General features: G+C 47.2%; 1 protein-coding gene across 1 annotated transcript in view; it reads right to left on the bottom strand.

The window, feature by feature from the left end:
* The window catches only part of fbn3 (fibrillin 3), a 268,519-nt gene that overhangs the window by 71,836 nt on the left and 171,897 nt on the right, over positions 1–24,786 (bottom strand). The window contains exons 27-39 of the mRNA XM_078198473.1: positions 23,909–24,034; positions 22,548–22,673; positions 19,679–19,801; positions 15,750–15,875; positions 13,978–14,103; positions 12,410–12,532; positions 10,397–10,519; positions 8,209–8,334; positions 7,254–7,376; positions 5,473–5,595; positions 2,544–2,705; positions 1,654–1,722; positions 1,447–1,572 (exon numbers count right to left, since the gene is read on the bottom strand). Of these exons, the coding sequence (XP_078054599.1) occupies positions 1,447–1,572; positions 1,654–1,722; positions 2,544–2,705; positions 5,473–5,595; positions 7,254–7,376; positions 8,209–8,334; positions 10,397–10,519; positions 12,410–12,532; positions 13,978–14,103; positions 15,750–15,875; positions 19,679–19,801; positions 22,548–22,673; positions 23,909–24,034 (1,602 nt within the window). The remainder of the gene's footprint in view (positions 1–1,446; positions 1,573–1,653; positions 1,723–2,543; positions 2,706–5,472; positions 5,596–7,253; positions 7,377–8,208; positions 8,335–10,396; positions 10,520–12,409; positions 12,533–13,977; positions 14,104–15,749; positions 15,876–19,678; positions 19,802–22,547; positions 22,674–23,908; positions 24,035–24,786) is intronic.

The following is a 24,786-nucleotide window of genomic DNA, read 5'->3' as shown; positions in this document are numbered from 1 at the left end:
GTTTCGTCGGTTAATATGGTAAACTGTGCCAGTTGGCCAAAAGGATAGAGAAATGTTTGGACGGCAGACAGTAATAGGTTTGGAGTAAAAGTATGCTGCTTGGAATGGATGTGTGCCGGAATTTACCGAGCTTTCACGCCGGCAGGATTCTCTGGTCCCGCTGCAGTGAATGGAGATTTGGCTGAGCGCCAAATTCTCCGTCCTTGCTGGCAGCCATGATGTGGAGATGCCGGCGTTGGACTGGGGTGAACTCAGTAAGAGTCTTAACAACACCAGGTTAAAGTCCAACAGGTTTATTTGGTAGCAAATACCATAAGCTTTTGGAGCGCTGCTCCTTCGTCAGATGGAGTGGAAATGTGCTCTCAAACAGGGCACAGAGACACAAAATCAAGTTACAGAATACTGATTAGAATGCGAATCCCTACAACCAGCCAGATCTTAAAGATACAGACAATGTGGGTGGAGGGAGCATTAAGCACAGGTTAAAGAGATGTGTATTGTCTCCAGACAGGACAGCCCGCAAGTCCAGGAGGCAAGCTGTGGGGGTTACTGATAATGTGACATAAATCCAATATCCCGGGTTAGGCCGTCCTCATGTGTGCGCATTCTAATCAGTATTCTGTAACTTGATTTTGTGTCTCTGTGCACTGTTTGAGAGCACATTTCCACTCCATCTGACGAAGGAGCAGCGCTCCGAAAGCTAATGGTATTTGCTACCAAATAAACTTGCTTGCAGCAGAAACTTCTGGCCGTGGTGTTCCATCGACTGCTTTTGTCTACATTATATAGAATTGATCTGGCCTTAGGAATTGAAGGACCATTGTTGAAATGTATTGATAACAGCAACTTGTTGTGGGAAAATATGAGGACGACTGTGAAAGATTGCAACAGGACGTACGCAGGCTGACAGGATGGGCACATAGGTGGCATTTACAATTCAATGAAGAAAAATGAAATGTTACACATTTCTGAAATGATGGTGATGGTCAGTGAGGTAGATAGAGAACAGGGAGAGAGGGATTGGAGAAAGGGCAGCTCATCAAGAGAGAAGGGGTGAAACGCAGAGGCAGAGGCTTGCAGTCGGAGACATCAAGAGGGTTTGGAGTTATATTGAAAAGTAGGGAAAGCAGAGTGAGTGAGATTAAAGAGAGAGATTGGGGAAACAGGAAGAGTGAGATTGGAGTTACAGTAGGATATAAGATCAACAGAATTGAAGAGTTCACATTTTTTACTTTTAGTTAAATTGTATATTTAGCTCCATAAGCTAAAAACAAACTGGATCAGTCAGTCCAGAAAGATGGAAGATTGATTGGACCTCATTGTAGTCGAGAGAGAATACTATGGATAGATGGAAGGGAAAGATGTCTAGATTTCCACAATAACTACAGCACGTTCCTGTACCAAAAAAGCCTGAAGCGGCTGCCGGGGTTCAGAACCCATTCTCACCTTCACAGATACGGGTATCCTCATTCAGGTAGTACCCAGCCGGGCACTCACACTGGAAGCTGCCAAACGTGTTCACACAGTTTCCACCCTGACAAAGGCCTGGTAACTCCTGACACTCATCAATATCTGCAAAGACAAGCAGCAGTCACATTGCAGTCTATAGCAAGCTCTCTTTATAATGGGACTTCAGTGAGATGGCTGACTTACCCTCCAGGATGACTGTGATAGGGTTTGGTCTGAAACCTTCTCCTCCTGGACACAGAGTCTTGTATTCAGCTGCAACAGAATTTATGGTGTAAAAATGAGTACTTAAAGTCTAGACATCCGTTAACTCAAAGTTTATCAACCGATAGATGAGTTTTCCTCATTTCAAATTCTATCACATTTGATTTGTATTTCTCATCGTTACCTTGTTTCCAGCCTTCCATCTCCACCTCACCTCTTTGCACCGAGGTTTCTCTCTGTTGTCAACCTTTCTTATTTCTCTCTATTGTATTGGTTTCTATAGTCTTTGCTCAGCTGGGACAACTTTCATTTCTGGAAACTTAAATGCAAATTTAACTCACGCAGGACACCCATATTATAATCTGTCCTTTCTCTCAAACTATTTTCTGCTGTTCGAGGGCTAGTCCGACTGCAGTCATTAAAGGAGACTGTGATTCAAAAGGATGGCTAGCTGTTAAGAAGGTGATGACTCCTGCTTTGCGCTGGTGACGATGCAGAACATGGAACCAAACACCAGGGAAGCTGAGTAGGATCAGCTATAGCGGGTCCTACTGTGAACAATACACAAGATGGAGCAGTGACTGAAGGATCTGGGCAGGTGCCTGCTTGATATTGCTGCACTTGATGCTACAAAATTTCAATATCCTGTGATAGGCAGAAATATTTATCTTCTACGGCACATGACAGGGATGTAATCCCAAAAGAGTCCAAAGTGTTTCTGAACCAATCTGTAGAGGGAGACTTCATGAACTTCTAGATTTCCCCTTTCATCAGTTCCATTAAAATTTCCCTCCCATCTTCACAATCACCCCTGATCTAATTGCCCGATAAAGGTATGTTCAAAGTACCCGGGATACATTGATTACACTTACTTGAGTTGACCAGAGGGCAGAATTCACAAGGGTTTCCCCAAGCCCTTCCCAGGGAGCAACAGCACGAGGCTCGAGTGACACCAACGCCAATCTCTGCACTGCAGGAGATGCCACCATCTCCCCTCGGCAAGGTCTCCAGGAAGCAGTTACCAACACGCGTGTCTGTAATAGAACCAAACATGAACGGTAAACTAATACAGTGACCATGCCTGTGTAAGGGGGGGCGGGGGGGGGGGGGGGGGGGGGCGGTGGGGGGGGGGGGGGGGGGGGGGGGGGGACACGGGACGGGACCGGGGTGTAGGGGGGTGCGGTTGGGTTGCAGAGATTCATCAAGAGGGACATGTCAGAATGCAGTCTTAAAGGTCAAGATGTTCCAACATGGTTTTTGTAACAGATTGTGAGCCATGCTATATGTGTGATGTTTCGCAATGCTGTCATTTTGTGTGTGACTTGTTTGTGGAATGGGTGCTCATTGAAACAACAGGAATTGCTGGAAATATTCAATAAATCCGGCAGCATCCGTGGAGAGGAAAACAATGATTCATGTTTCGGGTCACTGACCTATCATCAGGACCAGGAAAGATTCGAAATGTAATTGGCTTCGAGCAAGTAAAAAGGAGGAGGGTGGAAAAAGAACAAAAGGAGAAGGTCTGTGATCAGCTGGAGGGCAAGAGAGATTAAATGACAAGAGGTTTCCTGGTGCGACGCCAAAGGGATTTGGAATAGAAAGAGTAAAGAAACATAAGGGTGCCGTCCCGCCCACCACGGGGATCGTAGCAGGCGGGCGTGGACCATGCAAATGTCCATTGACCTCGGGCGGAACTTTCCATACCATAGCACACCATACATACAGTGCAGGAGGAGGCCATTCAGCCCATCGAGGATGCACTGGCAACAATCCCAACCAGGCCCACATGTATTTACCCTGCTAATCCCACCGACACTCAGGAGCAATTTAGCACGGCCAATCAACCTAGCTCGCACATCTTTGGACTGTAGGAGGAAACCGGAGCACCCGGAGGAAACCCACGCAGACACGGGGAGTACGTGCAGACTCCACACAGACAGTGACCCAAGGCCAGAATTGAACCCGGTTCCCTGGCATTGTGAGGCAGTATTTCCAGTTTTGGGGCGAGCGCAGCCAGAAAACCCTGCCCACGATGTGTCTTGAGGAGGTGTGAATGGTAAGGTCCTGAATAGTTGCCTTTGGAAAGCAAACAAAAGGAAGTAAGAGAGAAGGAACAACAAATAGAACACACAGTGAGAAAAAGGAAAAAAAATAGGGAAGAGGTTATGATTTTAAATTGTTAAACTCAAGTGATGAGTCCATAAGTCTGTAAAGTGCCCAGTTGAAAGGTAAAGTGCTGTTCCTCGAGTTTGCCTTGAGCGGCACGGTAGCACAGTGGTTAGCACTGCTGCTTCACAGCTCCAGGGTCCCGGGTTTGATTCCCGGCTCGGGTCACTGTCTGTGTGGAGTTTGCACATTCTCCTCGTGTCTGCGTGGGTTTCCTCCGGGTGCTCCGGTTTCCTCCCACAGTCCAAAGATGTGCGGGTTAGGTTGATTGGCCAGGTTAAAAATTGTCCCTTAGAGTCCTGGGATGCATAGGTTAGAGGGATTAGCGGGTAAAATATGTGGGGGGAGGGCCTGGGTGGGATTGTGGTCGGTGCAGACTCGATGGGCCGAATGGCCTCCTTCTGCACTGTAGGGTTTCTAATCTTTCTAATCTTCATTGGAACAGTGCAGAAGCCGAGGAGAGAAAGGTCAGGGTGGGAGTAAAGTGGAGAATTAAAATGACTGGAGACTGGAAACTCAGGGTCACATTGACGGACCGAATGGAGGCTTTTTGCAAAGTGATCATCCGGCCTACATTTGGTCTCCGCAGTTTAGAGGAGAACAGATTGTGAGCAGCAAATAAACTAAACAGAAAGAAGTACCAGTAGATTGCTGTTTCACTTCCGATATTAGAGCTTGGGTTGTATGTGGATGTACATGCATGAGTGCATGTGCATGTGTGAGCATGCGTGAGTATGCATGTGTGAAAATCAATTAAAGATTTGAGTGGTGGTCATGTTTTTGAAGTTGATACAATTATCACCCTTACGTATAGCACAAAGAGCCAAGGACAGGTGAGGTCCCTGTGCCCGTATGGACAACAATACTTTAACTTACTAGTAGATATTTTCTTTACATTAAATAGACTCCTACAATAAAGATTAATGATAGGTTATTAGAGTCGGCAAGCTGCAGATTTGAGGTTACTATCAGATCAGCCATGATCTTATTAAATAGCAGAGCAGGCTGGAGGGGCCGAATGGCTCCTTGTTCGCACGTTCATACTGGGAATAATGCCCAGTCAATGGTGCAGGGATAAGTTTAGCCTTTAATTGGTAAGGAAAATTACAGCAGTGAGATAGAATTCATGCACATACATCCACACATCAAGAAACTGATCCATCCCATGTTCAAGGCACTGTGTATCAGAGCACAGTTCTGGTGTGGATAATTATTTCAGTGGATGGGAGGCAGCCAGAAATGAACATCAGAGATGTGAGGATAGTGAATGTACTTTCTATGTTCTATGGCCTAGAGGTGGGGATGTGATCGGCGCAACTTGTGGGCCGAAGGGCCTGTTTGTGCTGTGGCTTTCTATGTTCTATTTACTTATGAGTGAGTGTTTAGAACTTTCGCTGGGAAGACTAAATGGCAGAATGGCTATACTCCCTGATAGTTCAAGGCATAAATGGGCTGTGGGAGGAGATGGGTGGGAGATGGATGGGTAGACCATGCTAGAGAAGACTGAAACTGATAGAGGAAGGAGCTACGAGGGTGGAGGTGGGGAACTGTTAATTGTCCTTGGTGCCACCCTATCTTAGAGATGGAAGATTTGATTGTATCGCCTCCAATTTCTGGAGTGGAGATCAGACTTACCAACACAGCCAACACCAGTGGGGTTCAGCTCGAAATCTGTCGGGCAGTTACACAGGTAGCTCCCAGGGGTGTTCACACACAGGCCATTGATGCAGTTCACAGGGTCAGCGCATTCATTGATATCTGTCAACATAAACTCAGTCCATCGTTAAACTAATCCATCAAGTAACTGATTAACTATCAATCATTAATCCATCACCAATCAGGTTCTGAAACTCATTCTTTTCATCCTTAGTAATATACGCTTCATTGTATGATTATTTATTACTCAACCAATACATCATAGTATCAGAGTAAGGTACAGCCATTCAGCCATCGTGGAGGCGTCATGTGGTTTGCAAATTTGTCTTCATTTCTCTTTCACATGTCCAATATAGCTGATGGATATTGGAAAACATTTAGATCTAGTTGACCCAATGATGTTTTTATTAATCTTCTCTCCTCTGTTCCTTGTTGCCAACTGCAGCTGACTGAATGGGCGGGCGGTTGCATCAGCTGCTCTAGGCTGTACTATGTCACTTCAATCTGACCGTCAGGCACATGTGAACGTACTCCAGGGCTGGTTGTCCCTCAGGCCTCCTTTAGCCATCTGCCCACTCCACCGTTCCCACGATGTTGGCATTCAAACGCACTGTGCCAGTGCATCGACTAAATCACCAGGATTTTTAAACTTACACAGATCGACAAAGACTTGTATTTAAGTAGCGCCTTCCATGACCTCGAAACATCCCAACGTGCTTTACTGCCAATGAAATTCTCTTGAAGTATCGTCATCATTATTTTGTAGGAAACATGGCAGCCAATTGGCCCACAGCAAGGAGTAACAAACAACAAATAACAAATGTGATCAATGACCAGAACGCATGTTTGTTGTTGTGTTGACTGAGGGATATATTTCGGACAGAACGCCAGGGAGAACTTCCCTGCTCTTCACCAAAGCATTGCCATGGATTTATTACAATCACTGAGAGGGAAAAACGGGGCTATGGTTTGACATCATATCTGAAAGACGGCACCTTTAATAGTGCAGCACTTCCTCAGTACTGCACAGGAATGCCAGCCTAGAATTTTTGGTTATTCTCTGGAGTGGAATGTGAACCAACCACTGTCTGACTTAGAGGCAAGAGGGCCATGCTGAGTTACGACTGACACATTCAAAGAACACCAAGTGGCTTGTGGCTGGGGTTGAGTTACGAGGCTGTAACATTGCCACACGCAAGCCATCAGGGTGAAATCTGTTCTCGTAATTACAGTCCCAGAGTCTGAGCTTTGATCCCTGGTGCCTAGTCTTTTCCTGCTTGTGGGGGAATCCAGTGTTACAAAATAGCTGCATTCACCGTGTGTCCGAATCAGTGTCTGACTGAACAATTTGTTTTCTGTAACTCACTGTTTCTTTATGTTTTATTTCACTGCAAAGCTCTGAGGCAGCACATTCATGGTGAGTTATCCGACCCGTGGGGGGGCTGTGAGGTCAGATCTTTTGTAAGAAAACTCATAAAATAGATCAAAGCCATGAATTATTGAAGGCCAAGGCTTGTGAGGTAGTCTCTCTACTCTGCTAATATAAGACTCAGATATTTTACAAAGATAAAGATTTTATTGTTTAATTCTAATCATTTATAAATCACAAAATGAATCCTATCACAATGCCTAAACTTCAGCTTTATGTGGCATGATTAGTTAAAGTCGGGTTGATTAATTAGACTAAATGTGGCATGGTTCTATTAAAGGGCAATCTATTAATGAGACTGAATGCAGGAATCATCCAGTTTTGAACTCACCTGTGCAATTGCCTCCACTTCTATCCAGCTCGTAGCCATCATCACAAACACAGCGGAACATTCCAGGTAGGTTCTGGCACGTGCCAAAAACGCAAATGTTCTGGAAGGAGCACTCATCGATATCTGTACGCAAAATCACAAAGGGATATTGAAAGTAAGATCAGACACATCCACTACACACTGTGTCACATCAGAGATAAAGCCGCAGGGGTCATAGAGTCATTGAGATATACAGCACAGAAACAGGCCCTTCGGCCCAACCTGTCCATGCCAACCAGGTTTTCTAAGCTGAACTAGTTCCATTTGTCTGCGATTGGCCCGAATCCCTCTAAATCTTTCCTATCCTGTCCAAATGCCTTTTAAATGTTGTACTTGTACCCGTCCACCGCCTCCTCTGGCAGCTCATTCCATACACGCAGCACCCTCTGTGTGAAAAAGTTGCCCCTCAGGTCCCTTTTAAATCTTTCCCCTTTCACCTTAAACCTAGGCCCTCTAGTTTTAGACTCCCGTTTTAGACACACAGGACCCCTGAACACACCCGGCTTCATTTAGCAACAGATGTGCTGAGAAAACGATCGCCAACAAATTCTTGGACTGATTACTGTGACGCGGCATTGTTCGATATCCCCAGATAAAAGGCTAAAACTATCAGCGAGAGAAACAGAAACTATTGCAAACACCCTGACAGTCATCAGCGTCCTCGGTTTCTATTTCAAGTGGGTATCTTTCAGTCTGACAAGTATCTGTCAAGTTCAATAATCGAGTCTGTACAATCAATGAACCAACAAAGAGAAGGCCAAAGCCAGCCCACTGAAGTTATTGCCAGGATGTGGTGAGTCTGCCTCTGACCATCTGCATTACTGAACGTTATTAATGTTGTGAGAAAAATGACTGAACATTCACTGGATTGTGGAAGCCTTGCGGCTTCCTACAGAAGCTTTTCTTATGACCTTACCTTGGCACGCCTTGCTATCCTCAGTTGGTGTGAATCCCATTTCGCATTCACAGCGGTATCCCCCGGGAGCATTCAGACACTGCCCATTCTCACACAGGTTCACATTTTCTGCACATTCGTCAACATCTGCACAGAGAAACAGGTCAGTTGGTCAGTAGCACAGTGTGGCAATCCCTATTCGAGCAGATTCCTGCTCCAGATTACTTAGCTAATCGGAGGGTGTCAGTGTGTACAAGGAAACCTTCAGATAGACATAGGTTATACTACCCTGTGGACTACAGAAAATCTTCCCTCATCCTCCCAGCTATAACTTGGCTATAATTTTCCATTCTAGCCCTTGCTTGAGGAGTAATACTCAAGCAACTTATGACATGGAAGTAATGCTGATCAATTTACTGATTTATATTACAGGAGATCTCACTGTTGGAGGCAGGATCCTCTCCATTTATAGTGACTCATCTTTGTGGACCTGGATCCACAGCTTCAATGAGAATATAAACCCGTGAAATTCTATGAAAGATGTGGACCAAAATTTTCCATCCTCATTCGGGGCTGGGATTCTCCGCTGCTGCTGAAAGTGAATGGCGTTTTGGCCGGAAAGCCAAATTTTCCGTTCTCACTTGCAATGGGTCCCACCGCGGACAAGACCGGAGAATCCCACCTGGGATGTTTCTTTTCTAACTGGACGAGAGAGCTGGGAAATTGCCATGTGGAGAGGTGGTAGAGAACTATTGGGGCAGAGCTGGTTCATTTCTGCCTATAGGTTATGGGTTTCCTCTTGGCAATCTGCTGAAAAACAGATTCTTTCAGGGTGCTATTGTCTACTATTAGGACCACACTGATGGTTACCAGATGTATGGGTGTGGGAAATGAGCGCATCTCCTTGTTAGAAGCAGCGACGTAACCTAAGCAGACAGCCCTAACATCGACAAGATTTGCCAAACACCATAAGTGGTGCAGTGCATTTCTTGGCGATACCTGTTATGGTATTTACTGCTTTTGGTTTGAGTTGAGTACAATGGGCAGAATTTTTCCGTCCCACCCGCCACGTGAATTGTAGCAGGCGGGGCCGGGCCATGCAAAGGTCCGTTGACTTCTGGTGTCTATGGGTGGGATTTTACAGCTTCGCTCAAGCGAGACCGGAAATTCCCATATGAGGTCAACGGACATTTCCATTGTCTGTCCCTCGCCCGCTCTGATTCCGAGGCGGGCGAGAAGGTACAATTCCGGCGTTTATCTGCTAGACTGACTTTTGGAAGGCAAGACTTTGTCGGATCAGACACTTTGGCCGAAATTTTACTGCCTTGCCCGTCCCAGAATCGGAGAGGGCGAGGCTCGCAAAACAACACTCTCCATTTGCCTCGGGCGGGATCTTACGAGCCTCGGGTGGGCGGGCGAGGAGGTAAAGTTCCGGCATTCATTTCAATTCTCTGCTCCACACGTTAGCAATCTACATATTTGAATTGGAGAATGGCAAGCCATTCCTGCAGGTGCTGGAATCTCAAACAAGAACAGAAAATGCTGGAAAATCTCAGCAGGTTTGCTCCGATGAAGCGTCATCCAGACTCAAAACATTAGCTTCAATCTCTCTCCACAGGTGCTGTCAGACTTGAGGATATTTTCCAGCATTTTCCGTTCTCCTTTCCAACGCTGTTTGCAAAAAGTCAGTCAAACAAAGTCAACTGATCTGCTTGCAGGTTTAACCCTTTGTTATTTTGATTGATAAACAATTGCTTGTTTCTGCAAATGACTCTACTTGAATCGTCCTGGTTGCTGACTGAGTTGAGAATCGCCCTCATTGTCGACTGGGCGTAAGCATTTGGATAAGCCTGAATCACAGGCCCACATCTCTGATACCAGGACTGAGCCTGCCCAGAGATGGCAGCCCCTCTGCTTGGAGAGAGGGGGGGGGCGAGAGGGGGAAAATTCCTTTTGATATGGCTCCTGCAGCTGCTGGTGACAGCAGTACTTAGTGTGAATTGTTGGACATTAAAGGGTCCCACAGCCCTAAAGACAACATCAGAGACAAGAGGAAAGGTAGGCCCAAAGTCGCATAAACTATTCCTAACGTTAACAACTGATCATCAGACTGTCCCACGCTTCCTGAGCATGGAGTAGCACAATGTCTCGGAGCAGGTGCAGCTGTTCATTCTGTCTCGTTCTCATTTCCCCAGCTGGGAGCCGTTACCTGAGCAGCTGAAGCCATCGCCACTGAAACCATCTTTACACGTGCAGCGATAGGAGCCTGGCGTATTCATGCAGTTGGCACTGGGGTTGCACTGGTGCTCCTCGGTGGCACACTCATCCAGATCTGCAATGGAAAAACCAAAGGTCATCGGAAGCCAAATCCCAACAAATCCCTCATTCCACAAGGTTCACCCGGCAACAAACCCATGTTGCGAGCTGGGACCTTCTTCATAGAATCATACATACAATCCCTACCGTGCAGAAGGAGGCCATTCAGCCCATTGAGTTTGCACTGACCACAATCCAACCCAGCCCCTGTCCTTGTAGCCCCACGCATTTAACCCGTTAGTTCCCCTGACACCAAGGGGCAATTTAGCACGGCCAATCAACATAACCCACATTCCTTGGACTGTGGGAGGAAACTCACGCAGACACAGGGAGAATGTGCAAACTCCTCACAGATAGTGTTCTTGTTCCTCAGCACTTCAAGGCTGGTGCTTTAATCTTAACTGAGTGCCTCGATCACAATATAACCAAGAGCTGAATATGCCCATGATCCCATAATTCCATTTTCCAATCTTTTCAGATTTTAATTTTATACGTTTATATGTGAATAAATAAAATGTTAAAATTTAAGTTCATTTATTAGCATCACAAGTAGGTTTACATTAACACTGCAGTGAAGTTACTGTGAAAATCCCCTAGTCGCCACGCTCTGGCGTCTTTTCAGGTACCCTGAGGGAGAATTTAGCATGGTCAATGCACCTAACCAGCGCGTCTTTCGGACTGTGGAAGGAAACAGGAGCACTCGGTGAAAACCCACGCAGACGCGGGAAGAACGTGCAGACTCTGCACAGACAGTGACCCAAGACAGGAATTGAATTTGGGTCCCTGGCGCTGTGAGGCAGCAACGCTAACCACTTTACCACCGTGCTGCCCATACAACTGTAACTATTTATAAATGTGAATATTGTCGCCCTGGCTGATCCTCCCTCTTTTCAGCTCCTGGGTGCTGAGGCCAATTGCTGCATCCCAACTGCTGTGACAGGCTGTGACTGGGCAATGGCACAGTCTGAGGATGGCACCTGGGAGCTTTGTGGCCCAGTGTCACACCGGAGAAATGGGGAGAGGGGGCAACTTCATGAATGGGCAGCACCAAATCTCCACGGAGGCCGAGGGGAGCGTGGGGGAAAGGAGAGCCAGCCCTTGTTACAATCACAGGGGGTTCACGCAGACGTTTTGTGAAACGACTCACGTGATCATGCTTTTTATGTTAACAAATCATAAAACTGGCTCATCAAACTCTAACCCATTAAACACCAGCCCTTCGATCGTAACATCACAAGTACCTAATGCACAATTAACTCAGGGAGCAGACTGTGATCAAGATTAAGCTGGCGTGGCTTTAAATGTTATACTCCCTAAATTCAGCTCATTGTGAAGGTGAAAGCAACATCCCATTCACCGCCCCCCCCCCCTAAACATTCATTCCCTCCACCACCAGCGCCACATGATGGCAGAGTGTGCCGTCTGTATGAGGCACAGGAGCAACGCATCAATAATTCTTCAACAGCATCTCCCAAACCCACTACCTGTACCAGCTCGCAGGACAAGGGCAGCAGGCACCTGCAAGTGCCCCTGCAAAGCACTCATTGGCCTGACTTGGACAACACTGCTTGAAGAAAGTGTGAAGCCAGAGGGCTGAAATTTCCAGCCCTTCCTGCCGGCAGGATCTTCCGGTCCTGCCGACGGTGACCCCCCCTGTGGTGGGTTCCCCGGTTGCGCTGCTGACGAACAGCGCAATATCATTGATATTGGCAGGACTGGGAGATCCTACTGCTGGCCAATGGCAAGCTGCCTCTGCTGCCAGAAAAGATGCTGTGCGGGGGGAGGGTGGAGCGGGGAGAGGAATCCCACCCACAGCCTCTCTGATTTCATTTATTCCTCATCATTGAAATTTAATTTGCTATCCCCAATTCGATTGAACAAAACCCAAAAGCGTTGGCATGCTTACCGATACACTCAAGGCCATCTCCAATCCATCCGTCACGACACTTGCACTTGAAGCTCCCTGGCACGTTCACACAAGAGGCATGCATGTCACAGTTGTGAGCTCCAATTTCACACTCATCAATATCTGAAAAAGTATAAAGTTGAGTAGAAAAGTTTCAATGGTGCGCACAGAGCCAGAACACACAGCTTATAGAATCATCAAAAAAAAACAAATTTACCTCAGAGAATGAAGGTTAAGGAGTCATTTTATGTGCAGATTAATTCGCTTCAATTACAAAATGTTCTAGAATGCGTTATTGTTCTTAGATGTTCCGGGACAGATTAGACAATGTTTAAAAAATTCTGAATAAAATTCCGTCTCACTACTCGATCAATATTAAGCTCTGATCTTATTTTCCTTGGTGAGACCACACCTAGAATATTGTGCGCAGTTTTGGTCTCCTTTTCTGAGGAAGAATGTCCTTGCTCTCGAGGGAGTGCAGCGAAGGTTTACCAGGCTGATTCTGGGGATGATGGGACTGATGTATGAGGAGAGATTGACTAGGTTAGGATTGTTTTTGCTGGAGTTCAGACAAATGAGGGGGGAATCTCATAAAAGACTTATAAAATTCTAATAGGACTAGACAGGGTGGATGCAGGAAGGATGTTCCTGATGGTGGGGGAGACAAGAACCAGGGGTCACAGTCTGAGGATTCAGGATAGACCATTTAGGACGGAGGTGAGGAGACATTTCTTCACCCAAAGAGTGGTGAGCCTGTGGAAGTAGTTGATGTCAAAACATTGAATGTATTCAAGAGGCGGCTCGATAGAGCACTTGGGGCGATCGGGATCAAAGGTTATGGGGAGAAAGCAGAATTAGGCTACTGAGTTGGACAATAAGCCATGATCATGATGAATGGTGGAGCAGGCTCGAAGGGCCAAATGGCCTCCTCCTGTTCCTCTTCTATGTTTGTATGTTTTAAGATGAGGGTGTTATGGCAATCAGTAAGTGTGCTGCAAATTGGCACAATGTGGTCAGCCAATGGGATGAGTGCTGTAAGACTTGGCACAATGTGGTCAGCCAATGGGATGAGCACTGTAAAACTTGGCACAATGTGGGCACAAGGCTTATTTTAAAACCAAAGAATTTTATGACACTGTATCTGTCCGGCTCTTAGCTAGAAAAATCCAAAACTGATCCCACTCCTCCACTGTCTCCCTTTCACCCTGGATCTTTCTTCGCTTCAAATATCTATTAATTTAGCAGCAAATCTGAATAAGTGAATGGTTTTGAGGAAGTTAAAATCGGGCCTAAGGAGTTTCACAGGTTTCAGATCCTGGGAAAGGGTGAAGTTGAGGAGGAGACTCTGAAATCAGCCTTAATTTTGGCACAGTGAGGATGTAGGAAGGGGTGAGAGATCTCAGGAAAGCATGTTGGTGGTTTACACACGGCCACATGAACTTGGAAAGATTTATAACATTTATACTGAACTCTGAACAAAGAGCCTTTGATTTGGTTTGTGTGGAGATTGGGTTTGAACATCAGTGGAAAGTCTGCACGAGAACAAAGTGAAGAGTTAAAGTTCCCACCTGTGCAGCCCGTTGTTCCCTTCTTCACAAAATATCCCAGCTGGCAATGGCAGATAAAAGAGCCTTTGGTGTTCTCACAGTCGCCATGGAGACAGATGTTAGGGTTCAGGTCACACTCATTAACATCTGGAAGGAAAGTTCAAAATGAAAGATTTTTTTCCACATTAAATAATGAAATTGGAGCCGGTCAGAAGTTATTACAAGTCCCAGTTTCACAGGTTGAATCTACGTTGGTGCTGAGGGGGTGGAAGCTTAAATTCAAATATTGTGCTTTGGGGTTTCAATTGGTTACAGATGAGCTGTACGCTGGCTGTTTTCAATCTGGTTTGCAACAACTGCACGAGAACCACTGGGTTCATCCCTCCCCCCAGTTCACTATGAGCTCTGTCTCTCCCCCACTCACCACCATCTCTGACCCTATCTCCACTCACACCTTCCCCAACTCACTCACTACCAGCTCCATCCCTCCCCTCACACGTCCCTCTCCCTCCCCCACCACTCCTGACTGGCCCCTTCCTTCCCTCACACTCCCCACCGGCTCCGACACTACCCTACCTCCTCTCACCACCAGCTCTGTCCCTACCCTCACTCACCTCCATCTCTCCCTCCCCCACCACTCCCCGATGGCTCCTTCCTTCCCTCACACTCCCCACTGGCTGCATCCCTCCCTCCACTCACCACTGACCCTGACCCCTATACCCACTCACCTCCATCTCGGTCCGTTCCCCAACTCACCATGAGCTCCATCCAACTCCCCCACCACCAACCCCCCCCACCCCCCAACTCGCCATTGGTTTCATCCCTCCGACCCCCACCGCTTCCTCTGGCTCCATCCCTCCTCCCCTTTCACCACTGGCCCTGTCCCTGCCCCGACTCACCATATGAACTGTTTCCCCCCCACCACTCACCAGTGGCTCTATCCCTGCCACCTCCCTCCCCTCCCCCCATTCCACCCTCTCCTCTGGCTCCATCCCTCCCCCCCCCCCCCCCCCCCCGCCTTCACCACTGGCCCTGCCCCTCCCCCGACTCACCACAAGAACTGTTTCTCCCCCACCACTCACCAGTGGCTCCATGCCTGCCGCCTGCCACCTCCCCCCCCCCCCCCCCCCCCCCCCCCGCCCCCCCACTGGCTCCATCCCTCCTCTCCCCCGCTTCACCACTGGCCCCATCCCTCCCCCCACACTCATCACTGACTCTCTCTCTCCTCCAATGTCAAACATCCTCCCCCCACATGACTTGTGTCTGTTCCTTCTCCCTATGAATAACTTTGTCTGTTCTTCGGTTCTAGGAAACACTAAGGCTGAAATTTTGCCATCCTGCCTGCCACGGGAATTGGAGCGGGTGAGTGGCGGAACATGGAAAGGTCCATTGACCTCGGAGGGGGGGGGGGGGGGGGGTGGGATTTAACAGTTTTGGGATGAGCGAGGCTGTAAGATCCCGCCCTCAAACTCCATCAGTCTGGTGAAAGGGCTCGAGGCCTTGTGTAAGAATAAACCGTGCTCCAGCGGAATCGCCCATCTCTCGCGAGCAACGTGCCCTCAGTGCTGAGGCCCACATCGTGTGATTCACCCTGGATCACTGTGACCTGGGGAACTGGGCCTTAAATGGAAGGGGGATTGAAAACATCACCACAATCAGTACATAAAAACTCACCAACACTCCTGAAATATTCTCCTGCTATCTCTAAATGCAGTTGGCACTACTCTTGATGTATATTTGTCTCCTGCTAACCATGTGAAGTTTAAACAAAAAGAATGGACTTCAGATCTCACCCAGACAGGTCCTCATATCCATGGAAGCCATGAAGCCATCGTAGCAGAGGCAACGATATTCCCCAGGGATGTTGGTACACTGTCCACCCTCACAAATATCAGGATTCTCCTCACATTCATCAATATCTGAACAAATCAAAAACAATCAGTTACCAAAAATGTTCAACTTTACACCAATTTCTCACACTTACACCTCAATTTGTTTGTAATCCTTTAACCTCTGTCTGACCTGTGTTGGTCACAAAATAAGTCTACACATGGCAGCCTGTTGCAGCTGTTCCAGTGAGTGGGGGGGTTGTTGCCTGAAGGAATGGATGACACCTTATCCAATTCGATAGCCAATCCGCCAGGAGGTGCTTCATTTATTACTTTGTCTGATGGAAGTCTGGCAGTTCTAACCTTTATCAAGCATTAGAGCATAGGAACAGGAGGACACCACAAAGCTGCTCGAGGCTGTGCCATTCAATGAGATCATGGTTGACCTGTGACCTAACTCCACATACGTGTCTTTGCCCCGTGTCTCTCAATGCGTTTGTGTGGCTTTTGCTACCAAATAAACCTGTTGGACTTTAACCTGGTGTTGTTAAACTTCTTACTGTATTTGGTTTAAGTAACAGGATTTAAAGACAGCAGTCTAACTCTTTAGAAACACGAACTGATGAGTCATCAGTTAACAAATGAGGTTTCGAGTCTGAATTTAAAAAAAAATTAATTCATGGAATGTGAGCGTTGCTGGAATAGTGACGTTGTTTCAAGTCAGGATGGTGTGTGGCTTGGAGGGGAACTTGCAGCTGGTGGCATTCCTATGCTCCTGCTGTCCTTGTCCTTCTAGGTGGTAGATGTCACAGGATTGGAAAGTGCTGTCAAAGGAGCCTTGTATCTTGTACGCACTGCTGCCCATGTGTGTCGGTTTGAATGGTTTGAATGTTTAAGACGGTGGATGAGGTGTTGATCAACTGGCTGCTTTGTCCTGAATGTTTTCAAGCTTCTTGAATGGCTTCGGAGATGCACTCATCCAGGAAAGAAAGGGGAACATGGGAACAGGAGTAGGCCATTCAACCTGGAGAACCTGTTCTGCCATTCAGTTGGATCATAGCTGATTATCTTTCTCCATGCCACTGTCCCACTCTACCCTCATATCCCTTGATGTCCATTAGTATCCAAAAATCTATCGATCTCTGTCTTGAACATGCTCAAGGATTGAGCTTCTACAGCCCTCAGGGATAGAGAATTCTAACGATTCACCACCCTCTGAGTGAAGAAATTCCTCCTCATCTCAGTCTTAATTGGCCTGCCCTTATTCTGAGATTGTGTCCCGTGGTTCTAGTCTCACCCCCAGGGGAAACGTCCCATCTACAGTCACGCCCTGTAAGAATTTTGTAACTCTCAATGAGATCACCTCTCATTCTGCAAAACGATAGAATAGTTTCCGCAATCACTCCCCATAGGACAATCCTGACATTCCAGGGATAGTCTGGTGAACCTCTGTAGCACTCCCTCTATAGCAAGTCTTTCCTTCCTTAAATAAGGAGTCCAAAACTGTACATAATACTCAAGGTGCATGATGCGCGTTATCACACACGAGACTTGAGATGCTCAAGGAAATAAAGGCTTTTATTTACTATTACAACGAAGCTACCATGTATAGTACACGATCCCAGACTGAGGGGTCCCAGACAGAGCAGTGACCTTTATACCTCTCCCAGGAGGCGGAGCCCGACTGGGATGTACCATAATAACTATAATACAGGTGTAACAGCCCAACCCTAACCCCAACAGCCAAGTAGAACAACCCATCCCTAACCCCAACAGCAACATATATACATACTCGTAGTACTGGCCAGACCCTGGCTCAGTACTACCTAGTGGGAACCAACGATGGTTCACCACAGTGCAGTCTCAGCAAGGCTCTGATAGCAAAGCATCTCAAATCTTCTCACGATGAAGGCCGACATACCATTTGCCTTCTGGATTGCTTGCTGCACCTGCCTGCTCATTTTTAGTGACTCATGAACAAGGACATCCAAGTCCCTTTGGACACCAACACTTCCCAACCTCTTACCATTTAAGAGTGATATTCAACCAAACTCTTGACTTATGCTGCATAGATGGTGGGCAGACTTTGGGGAGTAGAAGTTTAAGTTTCTCGCCACAGTTTTCCCAGCATCTGACCTGCTGTTATAGCTACATTATTTATATGGCTGGTCCAGTTCAGTTTCTGGTCAACAGTGATTCCCAGGATGTTGATAGTGGGGGATTCAGTGGTGGTAACGCCATTGAATGTCAAAAGATGGTTCAATTCTCTTTTGTTGGAGATAGTCATTGCCTGGCATTTGTGTGGCATGAATGTTACTTGCCACTTGTCAGCCCAAGTCTGGATATTGTCCAGGTCTTGCTGCATGTGGACATGAACTGCTTCAGTATCTGAGGATAAAGATACTTAATATTGTGTAATTATCGGCAAATATCCCTACTTCTGACCTTATGATGGAGGGAAGGTTATCGATGAAGCAGCTGAAGCTGGTTGGGTTAGGACACTATCCTGAGGAACTCCTGCAGTGATATCCTGGGGCTGAGATGATTGACCTCCACAACCATCTTCCCATGTGCCAAGTATGACTCCAACCAATGGAGAGTTTCCTCCCCCCCCCACCGATTCCCCTTGACATCAATTTTACAAGGATTCCTTGATGCCAAATTTAGTTAAATGCTACTTTGATGGGAAGTCACTCCCACCTTACCTCTGGCATTCAGCTCTTTTCCCATGTTTGGACCAAGGCTAGAAAGAGGTCTGGAGCTGCATGGCGCTGGTGAAACCCAAACTGAACATTAGTGAGCAGGTTATTGCTGAGTGAGTGCTGCTGGATAGCACCATCAATGACACCTTCCATCATTTTTCTGATGATCGAGAGTAGACTGATTGGCTGGATCGGATTTGTCCTGGTTTTTGTGTTCAGGACGTACCCAGGAATTTTCCACACTTCCATACTGGAACAACTTGGCTAGGGGTGCAACTAGTTCTGGAGCACAAGTCTTCAAAACTACTGTCGGGATGTTTTCAGGGCCCATTGCCTTTGCAGTATCCAGTTTGATCAATGTTTCTTGCTATCACGGGGAGTGAATTGAAATGGCTGAGGATCTGTGATGCTGAGGACCCCAGGAGGCGGCTGAGATAGGATCATCCACTTGGTATTTCTGGGTCAAGATTGTTGTGAGTGCTTCAGCCTTACCTTTTGCACTGATGTACTGGGCTCCTTCATCATTGAGGACGGTTGTGGAGTCTTCTCCCCCAGTTAACTGGCTGCCACCATTCATGATCAGAACAGAACCACAGAACATTGATCTGGTCTTCAGTTGTAGGACTACTTGGCTCTGTCTATTACATATTGTTTCTGCTGTTTAGCATGTATGTAGCCCTGTGCTGTAGCTTCACCAGGTTAACACCTCATTTTCAGGTATGCCTGGTGATACTCCTGGCGTATTATCCTTGACTCCTCATTTAACCAGGTTTGGTCATTTGTCTTGAATAGTAATGGTTGATTCTAATTCTGACAGTCCTCAATGTGTGGAGATGCCGGCGTTGGACTGGGGTAAACACAGTAAGAGTTTTAACAGCACCAGGTTAAAGTCCAACAGGTTTATTTGGTAGCAAATGCCATTAGCTTTCAGAGCGCTGCTCCTTCCAAAAGCTAATGGCATTTGCTACCAAATAAACCTGTTGGACTTTAACCTGGTGTTGTTAAAACTCTTACTGTGTCCTCAATGTCACATGGATTTCAGTTATAATTGGAGTCGTAAACCAATTCGAAATAATGGTAAAATTGTACTGGGCTTGTAAACAGCATCAGGCTCGATACCCTGTTAGTATCACAAGGAGAGTTTACCATACTACAGAACACCATCAGTATTAACAGTCTCATGCGGCCTACCTGCACATGTTCTCTTGTCAGGCATCAGTGCGTAGCCCTCACTGCAGCTGCACTCGTAGCTTCCCTCTGAGTTTGTGCAATGTGTGTCACATCCCCCGTTCATGATTGTACATTCATCAATATCTGAAGTAGGAAAAAGTCAACAGATAGCTGGGGCTTTGTGTAACACACACCCACCTTATTAACCTCACAGTGAAAACCAAAATGAGGATTTCCTGCAGTAATGAGAATGAGATTAGCATACTGACTATATTGACTATATATACTGACTGTAGCATTTTCACTATATTAGTACACTGTCATTGACTCTGGGAAGACTCATTGAAGGATAACCATGGTTGAGGAAAAGGGTAAATTGGAATTCATTTTTTTTAAAACAGAAGATTGCGGGGTGAGGTTTCCCAGATTAACAAAGGGATTTGGCAAAATCAATTGATACAAAATTTAAAAGTAGGAAGGGTAATGTGGGGAACTTTATCACTCCGACGATAAATCAGATTATGGAACAAAATATCATTGAGCATTCAGACAGAAGCTAGTGTGGAAGGGAAATAAATAATTACATCTGTTTCTGGAGAGAGAAGATGGAGGATTACGTGGGTAGGCGGCACTGAGGGATATGGGGAGAAGGTGAGTGCTTGGTGCTGAGAGATATGGGGAGAAGGTGAGTGCTTGGTGCTGAGAGATATGGGGAGAAGGTGAGTGTGTGGTGCTGAGGGATATGGGGAGAAGGTGAGTGCATGGCACTGAGGGATATGGGGAGAAGGTGAGTGCTTGGTGCTGAGAGATATGGGGAGAAGGTGAGTGTGTGGTGCTGAGGGATATGGGGAGAAGGTGAGTGCTTGGTGCTGAGGGATATGGGGAGAAGGTGAGTGCATGGCACTGAGGGATATGGGGAGAAGGTGAGTGCTTGGTGCTGAGAGATATGGGGAGAAGGTGAGTGTGTGGTGCTGAGGGATATGGGGAGAAGGTGAGTGTCTGGCACTGAGGGATATGGGGAGAAGGTGAGTACGTGGTGCTGAGGGATATGGGGAGAAGGTGAATGCGTGGCACTGAGGGATATGAGGAGAAGGTGAGTGTGTGGTGCTGAGGGATATGGGGAGAAGATGAGTGTGTGGTGCTGAGGGATATGGAGAGAAGGTGAGGGCGTGGAACTGAGGGATATGGAGAGAAGGTGAGTACGTGGTGCTGAGGGATATGGGGAGAAGATGAGTCCGTGGCACTGAGGGATATGGGGAGAAGGTGAATGCGTGGTGCTGAGGGATATGGGGAGAAGATGAGTGCGTGGTGTTGAGGGATATGGGAGAAGATGAGTTTGTGGTGCTGAGGGATATGGGGAGAAGATGAGTCCGTGGCACTGAGGGATATGGGGAGAAGGTGAATGCATGGTGCTGAGGGATATGGGGAGAAGATGAGTGCGTGGTGCTGAGGGATATGGGGAGAAGATGAGTGCGTGGTGTTGAGGGATATGGGAGAAGATGAGTTTGTGGTGCTGAGGGATATGGAGAGAAGGTGAGTGCGTGGTGCTGAGGGATATGGGGAGAAGATGAGTGTGTGGTGCTGAGGGATATGGGGAGAAGGTGAGTGTGTGGTGCTGAAGGACATGGGGATAAGGTGAGTGTCTGGCACTGAGGGATATGGGGAGAAGGTGAGTGTCTGGCACTGAGGGATATGGGGAGAAGGTGAGTGCGTGGTGCTGAGGGATATGGAGAGAAGGTGAGGGCGTGGAACTGAGGGATATGGAGAGAAGGTGAGTACGTGGTGCTGAGGGATATGGGGAGAAGATGAGTCCGTGGCACTGAGGGATATGGGGAGAAGGTGAATGCGTGGTGCTGAGGGATATGGGGAGAAGATGAGTGCGTGGTGTTGAGGGATATGGGAGAAGATGAGTTTGTGGTGCTGAGGGATATGGGGAGAAGATGAGTCCGTGGCACTGAGGGATATGGGGAGAAGGTGAATGCATGGTGCTGAGGGATATGGGGAGAAGATGAGTGCGTGGTGCTGAGGGATATGGGGAGAAGATGAGTGCGTGGTGTTGAGGGATATGGGAGAAGATGAGTTTGTGGTGCTGAGGGATATGGAGAGAAGGTGAGTGCGTGGTGCTGAGGGATATGGGGAGAAGATGAGTGCGTGGTGCTGAAGGACATGGGGATAAGGTGAGTGTCTGGCACTGAGGGATATGGGGAGAAGGTGAGTGTCTGGCACTGAGGGATATGGGGAGAAGGTGAGTGCGTGGTGCTGAGGGATATGGGGAGAAGGTGAGTGCGTGGTGCTGAGGGATATGGGGATAAGGTGAGTGTCTGGCACTGAGGGATATGGGGAGAAGATGAGTGCGTGGTGCTGAGGGATATGGAGAGAAGGTGAGTGCGTGGTGCTGAGGGATATGGAGAGAAGGTGAATTTGTGGAGCTGAGGGATACGGGGAGAAGGTGAGTGTTTGGCACTGAGGGATATGGGGCTTGAGGGACACCGTATTGAGGACAGGTGCAGCAATTCAGTTATTTTGTCCAAGTTTGGATGTATATTGTAACAAGGACTGGAATTTAGTAACCCTGGAGAAACCCAAACTGAGCATCAGTGAGCGGGTCATTGCTGGGTCAGTGCTGCGGGACTGCACTGTCCATAACACCTTCCAGCACTTCGCTGATGATTGAGGGTAGACTGAGGGGGTGGAACTGGCCGGAATGAATGTTCTCCGACAGGTTTCCCTTCATTCGCCAAGTTTAACCTCAAACAGGTCACAATTCATTTGTCTGGAAGGATGAATAAACATCTGAGCAGGTTAAATATGTGTGGAGATTAACCTTCCTATGATTAGTCAGTATTTTACACTTTGCCACATTGTTTAATGTCATTTCTGCAGCCCTTACCCATACAGCCCTGTCTGTCAGCTGTGCCCTGGTATCCCGAGTCACAGGCACACTGGTAGGTCCCAATCATATTGACGCAGCGCCCGTTCTTGCACAGGTTGTCACTCAGCGAGCACTCGTTGATATCTGCATCCGGGAAGAAATGTGTGAAGGAAGTGTTCAGGGGTCACGGCGAATTGAGCACAGAAAACAAACATCAGACAGCACGTTCAACTCAAAACATTCCAGATTATTCCTGAAGCCTTCAGGATCAATGACCGGAAGGAGGAGGGGAAGAAATGCACCAAATGTCCCAAGCTTGGGGCACATTTAGAGGCATGGCCTTCACTGGACATTTGCCGGCCCTCCAGGTTTGACCATGGCCTTTCCAGGAATGAAAGATTAAACTCTGAGACGCGAGCAAAGCCCAGGAGAGCAATCACACGGGCCTTAAAAAGGATTGTACATTCCTCAGATTTTTTTTGAGCACTTTAATCTATTAATTGTAAAATGGTTGGAGGTGGAAAAGTGGCTGTTTGGCTGACAGACAAGAATGAGCCAGTCAAATAATAAAGAATTTGTTCATGTTCCACTTGGTGTAGAATCATAGAATCCCTACAGTGCAGAAGGAGGCCACTCGGCCCATCAAGTCTACATTGGCTCTCGTACAGAGCGTTTTACCGATGCCCTATGCTCATAACCCCACATATTTACCCTGCTAATCCCCCCAACCTACACATCTTGGAACACTAAAGGGCAATTTAACATGGCCAATCTACCCAGCCTGCACATCTTTGGAGTGTGGGAGGAAACCGGTGCACCCGGAGGAAACTCACGCAGACACGGGGAGAACGTGCAAACTCCACAAAGACAGTAACCCAAGGCTGGATTCAAACGCGGGTCCCTGGAGCTGTGAGTCAGCAATGTTAACTACTGTGCCACCGAGGCATTCCCATGTAGGAAGGTCAGACGTTGCCAACATGGAGATGTTGGACACCCAATGGTGGGAGTGTGTGGTGGGGGGGGGGGGGGGGGGGGGGGGGGGGGGGGGCGCGGTGGTTGGCAGCCAGAGATGATGTCATGAAATGTCAATGAAAACATTCAGCCAAAATTGGCAACTCTAGAGTTCTTCAGATCTTGGAGATAATAAATTCTCCCATCCTGCCTGTCACCGGAATTTTAGTGGGCGGGTTGCGGACAATGTGAAACCCCATCGACGGTCGGGTGGGAATTTCCAGCTTTCAGACCAACGAGGCCAGAGAATTCCGCCCAATATTTGTTTAAGGAAAGCTGAATCTATAGCAGTGGCACCACAGCTTTACTGCGGTAAAAATGTAGCATCTGTTAAAAGTGTTTTACAATGGATTTGTGAAACTGCTTACCCACACAGCCGTCTCCCTCAGAGGTCAGCTCATGACCTGGTGGGCAGATGCACTCATAGCTGCCATCCGTGTTAACACAGGTACCTCCCCGACACAGCAAGGGGTCCCTCTCACACTCATCGATATCTGTACAGAGAAACGGTTCAGCATAGTCAACAGAAAGCTTACACCAACTCCTCCTTACACCAACATCTGGCCCAAGCACCAATTTAATATAGATTTATTTCTTGGGCTAAAACCAGCAGCAGTGAGCATTCAGCTCTCAGTGTGAGACTGAAGCTGACTTTAATCTGTATAAATCCATTCACACACATATTATTTCATTAACACAAATAACACAATATTGTGACAAAAGTGTTGGACATTGAAAAAAGTCCCTTGATACTGAGTGTTGTTTAGGGCTGTTTTTGACTAAGAAGCAGTGTACGGGGATGAGTATTCATGGGAAGGTCTGTCCTGGGATGAGTATTAGCGGAAAGGTCTGTACAGGGGTGAGTCATAGAGTCATGGGTTTACAGCATAGAAACAAGCCCTTTAGCCCAATTTGTCCATGCCTCCCAGTTTTTACCATTAAGCTAGTCCCAATTGCCTGTATTTAGCCCATATCCCTCTATACCAATCTTATCCATGTAACTGAATGAATGCTTTTTAAAAGACCCACCTCTTCTACTATCTCTGGCAGCTTTTTCCAGACACCCACCACTCTCTGTGTGAAAAAATTGCCCCTCTGGACCCCTTTGTATCTTTCCCCTCTCACCTTAAACCTATGCCCTCTAATTTTAGACTCCCCTACCTCTGGGAAAAGATGTTGACTATCTAGCTAATCTATGCACCAAAGGTCTGTTCAGAGGTGAATATTATTGGAAAGGTCTGTACAG

The sequence above is a fragment of the Mustelus asterias genome, chromosome 26 (genome assembly GCF_964213995.1).
Source record: "Mustelus asterias chromosome 26, sMusAst1.hap1.1, whole genome shotgun sequence".
NCBI lineage: Eukaryota > Metazoa > Chordata > Chondrichthyes > Carcharhiniformes > Triakidae > Mustelus > Mustelus asterias.
Note: the sequence above shows the minus strand (reverse complement) of the source record. Positions and strands in the feature narration are given on the sequence as shown.